Source organism: Epinephelus lanceolatus, chromosome 17 (genome assembly GCF_041903045.1).
Source record: "Epinephelus lanceolatus isolate andai-2023 chromosome 17, ASM4190304v1, whole genome shotgun sequence".
NCBI lineage: Eukaryota > Metazoa > Chordata > Actinopteri > Perciformes > Serranidae > Epinephelus > Epinephelus lanceolatus.
In genome coordinates this window covers 11373664-11383270 of record NC_135750.1, presented here as the reverse complement: position 1 = coordinate 11383270, position 9607 = coordinate 11373664, and the positions used below count along the sequence as shown (strand labels likewise).

Genomic DNA, 9607 nt, shown 5'->3' with positions numbered 1-9607 from the left:
CTTCAAATCAGTTTATTATAAAAACTAGAATTACCACTCCATGGTTGTATGCCTTTGCGCTCTAGTCGAGTTTCTCTTACAGCTTACATCCACATATCTGTGAAAACATGGATGCTTTATGCACATCTTCCCCCCGACAGCGCGGAAGATCCACACAATCAGCACAGTTTCAAGATCAGTGTTACCAATTCAGTAGCCTATCTGACTAAATATTTCCCCTTCTGTTTCTGAGATGTGATGTTGAGTAATGGCCAGAAAAGTGTTTTATTCAGAACATTAAGATGTCACTGTGGAGTTGACTTTTGACCTTTTGGATGTAAAATGTCATCACTTCAATTTTTATGTGAGGATTTGTCATAATCAGTAGGCCTATATAAATTCTTGACTCATGGCCTAAAACATATTATGTGAGGTCACGCTGACCTTCGACCATAAAACTCTAATCAGTTTATTCTTCAGTCAAAGTGGACGTTTCAAATTTGAAGGAATTTCCTTACGGTGTTCTTGAGATATGTTCACAAGGATGGGACAGACAACCTGAATTAAAAAAATGCCTCCGACCACAGCTAAAAAATACTCTTGATAGTTTTCTGTGGCAGAAAAATAGAAGGGTGATGTAAAAAATAGAAACTTTATGGATGTTTCTGCCTTTGAATTTCCAGTGTGTAGGATTTGGGGGGGAATTTTAAGACAAAACTGAATATAATAAGTATGTTTTCTTTAGTGTATAATCACCTGAAAATAAGAATCCTCCTTTTTTCGTTACCTTAAAACGAACCGTTTGTGTCTACATAGGGAGCAGAGATCGCCATTTTGCACCGCCATCTTTCTACAGTAGCCCAGAACGGACAAATCGAACACTGGCTCTAGATAGGGCCGTTCGGGTTTTCATGTTTTCACGTCGGCCACCGTAGTTAGCAGTTAGCCACTATGTGTCCACACCGTCAGAAAAACGTTTATTTTTTTTTAACATGAAACCACTTTATTCAGTGTTTTAGCGGCTAAATCTAACACACTGTTCATTTAAGCTAAATGCAAAACTCCCACTTGCTCTGAGGGACTGGTCAAGACTGTGTTAATGCTCCAACTTACTCGTTTTATCATTAATATTACCTGTTTGAGTGTAAAACACGATGCTACTGCTGCCATGATTTGTGCTTAATGTCCCACTGTGATCACACACATATTACAAATGTGTGTTTTCTTGCTTGAAGGCACTTTGAGAAAAAACTCACATGACAATCATATCAAAAATTAAATAAGTCTAAAGGGATAAAAGAAGGCTTAATTATCTAAAGAGACCTGCAGTCTCATGTATTAAATCCCTTATATAAATGGCTTTTAATTGGCAGATGCCTCAACCATCTATGAAAAATGACTTTGAAGTGTTGCTTTAGCTTGTAATGACTTTAAACGTCCACAGAGGGGCGGGATGGCCCAATTAAATGAAAGACACACAATGAGAGAGAGGGGGGAGTGGAGATGTTTGCATGCACAGGAATGAACAGATAGAGAGGGAGTGGGGGGTGCTTGTGCAAAAGTCAATGACAGGGAGACAATGTTAATGTCCACTTCACTCAGTGAAAAGCAATCAATGCTCCGGGCTCACAACTGAGCAGAAACGCATCTATTTATAGCTTTTTGTAGCCTCAGAGGTTTAATCATTCAAAAGTATTGAGTGTGAACAGTTTGGCCAATTAGGCCAGAGCCTCAGTGTGTCACACTTAAACTGGATACAGGACACGCCAGTGCACTGCAGCAGGCACACACTGAGCAGTTATTGTTCCCATCTAGAAGTAAAACCCCAAAAGAGCCCAAAGAGCGCGTTGCCTAATTGGGTGAAGGGTTGAGGAAAATCTGTCTCATTAGCCCTCTCCAACAGACGGGGATTAAGCTTTTGGTCTGTAATTATTATGAAGCATACGTCAGCAGATATCCACCCATTTCAGAGAGACAGTGGAGCGGAGGGATGTCCTGCTAGGTGACTGAGCTCCCTGTGAGGCCCCGGTCAGACGTGGAGAGAGACCCACGGATAGGAGCAGGAACAGGAATATCCTCCTGAGTCAGTGCCACGACGCTGACACACCACACTCCCCCGGCAGGGCTGCCTCTGCTCCCTTAATAAGCATCCTATGCTATTCTGCTCAAGATGGCGGTGCAGGCAGCGGAAAAGGACGGAATAGTGAGTATTTTTGGGGCTTTGATGGCACCAGGGTGGGTGGTTTCATGTGTTGGTGTTTATTATCTGCGCATAACGGTGTGTGGATTTGATTCAAGCGCACCGTAATGTCGATTATCCGGCGGCTTATTGTAAATGCGGAGCGCCGTGCGCAGAGCCTTGAGAGCGCAAAGGCGACTCCTCTTTCATCTGTGGCCGGGGAGGAAATAGGAAATCCAATATGTTCGCGGTGAAATGTATCCGAGGAGTGTGCTCACCTAGGCCACTCAGCCGGTGTGCTGATACATGTAACGCAGTGCACGGTGCAGCTGATTTGCAGTTTATGAGGCTAATTTATAACCTCACATGGCGCACGGCAGGAATCCCAGATAACATGACAGGTCTGCTGCCACCTCGGCATTGTTGGGGACAGCCGCATGCAAGGCCACACTGTGTGTATTTATCAATAAACAGGCCTGCAGCCTCGTGCTGGGTGTCTAACCTGAGCCAGGCCGGTTTATAACCTACCTGATGCAGCGATAAATGACAGTTTGCATCCTGTGTCTTTTGTCACCGGTGCTGAAGAACGTGGAGGATGACCATCTGAACGACTCGCTGGAGAACCCCGGCCTCATCTCACCTGACAAGGAGGATATATCTCGTCTGCTGGTATGAAAGATGCCTTAAAGTGTTTCTTGTTTGATGCTCGCTCCGGGTTGTGCTTAATAAATTTGCTTTGCATAGACGGTGCCATTCAGCGGACGCATCCGGGGCGGCATGCGGCCAGGGAAGAAGATTATAGTGATGGGCATTGTCGAATTGGAGCCAGACAGGTAAGATAACACTTAACAATGCATGCACACCTTATCTGGAGCCTGGCTTTATCTCACCATATTTAAAATAGCCTTTATTATGTCATACTGGGTGATCTCAGAGATAGGCTTTGTGTTCTTGGGCCAGTCAGACTTGCACAGCCACTGTCTCCAGGACACACTGAGCAATGCGTGGGCAGCTACAGAGAATGGTGGCTTTTTAAGTATGCAGAGACAGGGCGTTCCCCAACCAGCAGGGAGAGAAAAGGGGGGGAAATGGGGAAAAAAAGAGGACCCAGTGGAGCAGGCTTGTTTGGGTGTGTCCGCACCATACATGGAAACTTATGTCAAACTTGGAAGAAACCTCTCCATGACCTCATCATGTCCAGAGGCTGCTGCTGGCACAGCTTCCATGCCAAAGTTCATGTGAATGTCCTGGCTGACAGAAGCGCTCAGAGGCTCCCAAAACAGTTTTCCTTTGTTGCATCTCAGCAAGTTTGTTACTGTAATCATGCCCACACGCTCGCACAAAGAGGGTTGTGTGTAAACAGCACAGCTGCAGGGGGATGGAGGGAGAGAAGGGGGGCAAACCCAAACTAGCAGCAGGGATTATGAATAATTAACACACAATAGGTTTGCTCTTACACAGCAGCAGCAGAATTATGCTTTTGACTTATCCCCAGATTAGTTATTGGACTCATATGCTGCCTGTCTGACTCCTGCCTGTCTGTTTCCCTTCCTCCCTCAGTTTTGACGTGAGCCTGACCTGCGGCCGGGACTCAGAGGAAGAGACTCCACATGACGTGGCCCTGAAACTCACCGCCCGCTTCACTGACCGGCAGTTCCTACGCAACGCCTGCATCTCTGGGAAGTGGACAGAGGAGGAGGCGTCCACCGCCTACTTTCCCTTCATCCCTGATCAGCCTTTTAGGGTAAAGACCCTGTTTTGGTATTCATGATAGAGTCAGATGTCAGATGGTTCTGGTGCATCCTGTGTGCCAGCAGGTTCTGGTTGAACACATGTGCTTTTATGGAGCTTGTGGGATGCTCTCTTTGCCTTGAGCGTCCTTCTCCTTTGATCTGATTCAGACCTTTTCGTCATTATCATTGTCACAGATACTGACATGACCAATCTATTATTTTACACGCTGGATCTAATTTCTTTGGATCAGTATTTCTATCATTTCATGTCTGTGGGTTGGCTCTACTGACACTGCCTTACAACATGACTCCATAAAAGCAAGCAACAGCAGTGCTGGATTTACACTGAATAGAATACGTTTAAATGGGGAAAGGCTGGAGTATGCTTAAGAAGAACTTGTTTATACGTTGTGTTGTCCGACCATGTCAGAAGGCCAGTGTGTTTTCATAGCAGTAATGGGACCAGGCAGTTGACATAAGGTGCTAGAGGACAACACATGGTGCCAAAACAAGTGCAAAAGACAAGACAAAAACAGTGTGAAGAGTTCGAGCAAAAGCTTAGAGTGTAAGTGATAGTTGTTCAGACTGGGACAGCATGCACATTTCTTGGAAGTCTTCCCTCGAGGTCATTCATAGTGTTGCATGCATAAAGGAACGGAAGTGGTTGTGTGAAGATTTTGAAAAGGAGAAGTTGAAACCAGGCTCACTTTCACACCTCAGGACACCTGGCTCCAATCTGTATAAGTGGTGGGAATCTCCAGGCATCTCATGATTCGATCCAGATAATGATTTCTATTCATGGATTATTTTTTCTCACTGTTTGGCTACTTGCTACTTTTGAAACATAGCGCATTTGTCAGATTTATGATTAAAATAAACAGATGGATTAACTTGCATATGGTGTTGCTTCAACTTCACAGAAGTCTGAATGCTTCCATAGGCTTTTAAGCCAGGTGGTGCCGGTCAGATTGTGTCCATCTGCAATTGCTCGTGCTCTGCCACCCTCACCAAAACTCAAGAAGTAGCCTGTCTTGGAACATAACCGTGATGTGCATGCTTATGTCTGTTAAATTCACCGTCCAGTTGGTCCAGTTGTAAGCCTGGTCTTACAAAATTGTTACAGGCGGTCATGATGTCAAGAATTGGGCTTTAAATTTCTGATTATTGACTTTTCTGCACCATTGGTGTGTGAGTTAAAAATTGAGTAGCAAGTGGTACCTTGTATGGCAGCCTCGGCCACCAGTGTATGAATGTGTGTGTGAATGTGACTCGTAGTGTAAAAAGTGCTTTGAGTGGTCAGAAGACAAGAAAGACACTATACAAGTGCAGGTCCATTTACCAAGTAAGAATGATCAAACATGTTGGTTTTCTGCAAGGTTTTTTGTGACCATTTGCCATTTCAGTTCCCATGCACTTTGTTTGTTTGTTGCTTCCTTGTTGTCAGCATTTTTGAAATGTCTTTGGATGTGTTTTTCCTGTCGTCAGCGTAACAAGCAACCAACAGCAAGAGAGATAATCAAATGTTACAGTAGAAATGTATTTGCAGTTAAGAAATAAGAGACAAACGGAATGTTTTCCATGCGACATCATATCTATCTACTGTAAATACGGGCTGTATCCTGTGGTGGGCTGTTTCCTGCGTCAGGGGCAGCATCAGCTGTTTATATGTTGGACGAGATGGGGGTGGTGGTGGGGGGTTGGGCAGCAGCAGCACATATGCATGATGAGTAATTCTCATAAGACCCGAGGACTCTGTCCGCTCTAATAAGTTTGAATATGCATCATGAATAACACATATGGTGTTCGCCTAAAAATATACAATGACGTGTTTCAAAGTGAACTAACCAGCTATAAAAGAAAAAGTTCAGCCCTGAGTGTCTTTTAAAGACACAGCAGCCACCGTCTGTGACATACTTCAGAGGTGATCCCCTGCGTCTGGTTGTGTAATATTAGCTCTCCGATAAAGTGCCATTGTTTGTGGTCGGAGCATGACGGTGCAGGTCAGCACAGCCACGACTCCGTCAAAAGCTGGAGGCTGGAGATTAAAGCTGTCAGGCAGATTGCTTCCAAAAAACTGCCTCATGAATTCTGAGGCATGTGGACAGACACATGATGTGCTGTGTGGTTTCAGAGCAGGACAGCTGCTTTTTGTTACTGAGTTCATTGGAAAAAATCTGCCTCACACCTACAAGTTTGTTTTCCTTTGGTCCAAACTCCACAGAGAGGTGTTTACTCTGTTGCATTTTTGTGTCTGGTTTGATAAGGTTCAATGTGCAAATACAAGCGAGCCAGAATGGACTCACTTTTGGTTTATTTATCAGTGTTTTGGTGGTGTGGTACATGTTAAAACACACACAAAAAACAGCTGATATTAGGTCCAGATTGTTTTTTACACTTGATAAACTTTTTAGACTCTACAAACAGGATTACCAGATGGCTGGTGAGAACACCCTCCTCATGAAACCTTGTGTTCAGTAGTTGTTTCCTGCACTTAGTTAAAGCTGCATAAAACAATGTTTTTGAACAACATATGTTCAAATTGCATTTTTCTTTCCTACTGAAATGATATTAACTGAAGTAACACATGCACAAAAATGGGGTGCGTTCAGCCAAAACGGTGGTGGTGTGTAGAACACCCTGTTGTGTATGTTGTGGAAGGGGGTTTATATATACGGCACTGTAGGGTTGCAGCAATATACCAGTTTTAAGGTATACCTTCATAGAAAAGCTGTCTATCATACCGTATACATTTGATTATCTTTGATATTGGAAAAAAAATGCAACTGGACAGAGAATCTCCCCCTTATTTTAGTTATTTTCAAAGGGGAGACTTTTTATGCACACTTCCATTAACAAAATAGTTTCAGGTTTCTATTACAGTAATGAAATGTTTGTTCAACCAACAATAACCCTTCCATTTTTTCATTCCTTATAGGGTCATTCTGACTGATAATAAGAAATTCTTTAATATCATGATACTGTAAAATCACGATATTTCCTGAGATGGTTATCGTACCGTGAAAATCTCACACCGTTGCATACCTACGTCACTACTGATTGAGTAACCTATAGTGACGTCTCTGGCACAAATGAGCATATTGTTCAGCCTGGAAACCATGGCAAAATGGTGCACACTGTTTTCAGATTGAATGTACCCCTGATTACAAGCGCTTTCATTACTGTAGTTAAGTAGCTTCTTTATGCACTTTTACTTCCCTAGTATTCTCTAGAATCAGCAAATTTGCTTTTGGGGAATTATACGGTGGAGCAGGTTCATATACGCCAGGGATACTCAGCTTGCTTTTCTCAGGGGCAACTGGGAAGAGAGAAGGGCCGATGTGCAGCAAGGAAGGGCTGTGAACTAGAATCAAACCTGCAGCCGCTCTGGCAAGGAAATGCCTTTGTACATGGGGTGCCTGCTCTACCCACTGAGCTACTGGGCACTCCAACAAACACTTACAGTATATTTAATATTATTATCCCCAAACCTCTGGCATTCCAGGGTATTCTCCCTGGCACTCTTTTTTTTTTTAGAATAAACAAGCTCTATTTTGATGCTTCTTTATGCACTCTGGTGCCTTATTTACATTCAAAGTCCAAAAAAAATCCCAGTGTGAGTCTGTTTGTTGTCATTGTGAGTTAGAAAATAGCCAGGCCACCCGGCAACCAACCAGATTTGGCTTGTGGGCCGTAAGTTGAGTATCACTGAACGGTTTGTGGCATCCTGGTTTTAGGCAGGATGCCGCATTGGCCCTTTCATGGTGACCACATGTAACCAAAATGATGTTTCCAGACTGGTCTTCAAAAGAGCTGCTCGAGTACGTGAACATGAACTGAGTTAAGATTTAAAGTGAGAAAGATAGTTAAAGGAATAGTTTAATATTTTGGGAGATAAAGTTTAATGTGACATTTAGCTTTAAAGGTGCTGGTAGGAGGATTTTGTTACTATTGGACAGAGTTAGCTGTTTCCTTCTTTCCAGTCTTTGTGCTAAGCTAAGATAAACTACGCTAACGTCTCCTGCCTGTGGCTTCATATGTTCCGTGCAGACTTTTCATCTAACTCTCTGAAAAAAAGCAAATGAGCCGATTTAATTTTCCTAAATCATCAGCCTTAATTGCAGTTTGATGCTTGAGTGCTTCTTTATGGAGTGATTATAAATTGTAAATGACTTTGTTTAAGCTCATCAGTTTGTCTTCTTCTTCCTGTCTTTCCCTCCTTTCCTGTCCTCTCCTCCCTGCAGATTGAGATCCACTGCGAGCACCAGAGGTTCCGGATATTCGTGGACGGACACCAGCTCTTTGACTTTTATCACAAAGTAAAATCTTTGACCTCTATCGACACAGTACGGATACAAGGAGACCTACAGATCACCAAGCTCGGTTAACGCCCCACCCCTCCTGCTCTGCAAGTCGTGTGTGAAGCAAGGACTTGACCACAGATGACCATCTTAACACACACACATACACACACACACGTGCGCCTGTTACGTCATCACCCATAACCCATCATGCAACTCTGCGGCAGCATGACAACTGGAAAAAGTTAGAGTTCTTCTGCTACATTCTCATTCACTTCTTTCCATTCCTTTGTATCGAACCAGGGTTTGATGTGATGATGCTTCGAGGGTGAATGTGTTTGCGCCGTTTTCAGGTTTTTCTCTTTGTAGCCCCAGTTTTGTCAGATCAGGGATCTCACGGCTTATTAATAGCACATACATTTTTTATGTCGAATCCTTTAAGGATGCTGAGGTAGAGGCAGGTGTGGAGTGCTTTCGAGGATGGAATATTAACTTGGATGTTATGGAAACCAGTTACTCAGGAACAAAAATCTGGCTCTGAGCTGCTAATGTGAAAGCAAAGTGTTGAAATTAGATTTTTAATTCTGCAACTTGAGGGCATATAAAAATCTTCCAGAATGTTTTGGATTAACTGGAATATGCATGTTGATCAAGCTGAAAATAGACGCTGATCATAGTAGTATTTTCACCCACCAACAGTGGCTGTAAAATCCTGCAGTATTGGACCTGAGCAGTGTTAAGATATTCAATCTGAGCCTTGACTAATTCCCACAAGGGCTGGAACGTGGTTTTCATATCAGATAAAACTGGTTTAAAGCCAAACGTTGCAGGTTGTTTGACGCTTTCAGATTTGATTTCACCCCAGCTGTACTTATTGTCGCAGTTATCCTCCAAAACCCAATTTTCTGCTCACAGCAGAGCGCAGTATTACACCCAGTTTTCTCTGTGCTGATGTATCTCCAGCTCCGTATAGGCACTCCCCTGCCCTCCCTTGGGTTTAACCTAGTTGTCACGGTAACAAGCTGCACACTCATCGACCTAAATCCCCCAAAATGAGGATTATATCATGAAGAGATGTAGCAGGAAGCGTCCCGTACTGTACACTGTGCGTGTTGGTTGTGTTAGCGATCACTGCAGCCATTCTGTAAATAGAAAGTCCCATGTGCTGAACAGGAAGTAGAATTATGTTGTTTGCTTTGTGGGCAAGGAAAGAGGAGAAATGGTTTTTAAATGGGTTTGAAAATTGGACTCTGCTCTCTGCAAACCATGCAAACCTCATCTGAATTGTACACTAAACCGATATGCAACTAATTCTAATTTAAAAAACACTCTTCAGTATAGTAAGAAGAAACGGTAAAAGTGAAACCTTCAGCCATGTTCAACAGTCGGCCGGTTGTTAAGAAGCAGGATCGGATCCT

At 43.3% G+C, this 9607-nt stretch overlaps 1 protein-coding gene across 2 annotated transcripts; it reads left to right on the top strand.

The window, feature by feature from the left end:
• The first annotated feature begins 2000 nt into the window (after positions 1 to 2000).
• Positions 2001 to 9172, top strand: lgalslb (lectin, galactoside-binding-like b). Of its 2 annotated transcripts, none has more exons than XM_033613637.2 (5): positions 2001 to 2182; positions 2744 to 2827; positions 2903 to 2991; positions 3719 to 3902; positions 8133 to 9172. In XM_033613637.2, the coding sequence occupies exons 1-5, from the start codon at positions 2150 to 2152 to the stop codon at positions 8274 to 8276; spliced, it is 534 nt and encodes a 177-aa protein (XP_033469528.1). In that variant the 5' UTR covers positions 2001 to 2149; the 3' UTR covers positions 8277 to 9172. The 2 variants fall into 2 exon arrangements, with proteins under 2 accessions (XP_033469528.1, XP_078032446.1); XM_078176320.1 differs by having other exon boundaries at positions 2001 to 2185; positions 2738 to 2827; positions 8133 to 9169.
• The last annotated feature ends 435 nt before the right edge of the window (positions 9173 to 9607 follow it).

What these genes read in the sequence shown, in the direction of transcription:
- lgalslb (XM_078176320.1), top strand. Translation starts at nt 2,150, where the DNA reads ATGGCGGTGCAGGCAGCGGAAAAGGACGGAATAGTG. An exon ending in GTCGAATTGGAGCCAGACAG is followed by an intron (nt 2,992 to 3,718) that starts GTAAGATAACAC and finishes TTCCTCCCTCAG; the next exon opens with TTTTGACGTGAGCCTGACCT. An exon ending in TCCCTGATCAGCCTTTTAGG is followed by an intron (nt 3,903 to 8,132) that starts GTAAAGACCCTG and finishes TCCTCCCTGCAG; the next exon opens with ATTGAGATCCACTGCGAGCA.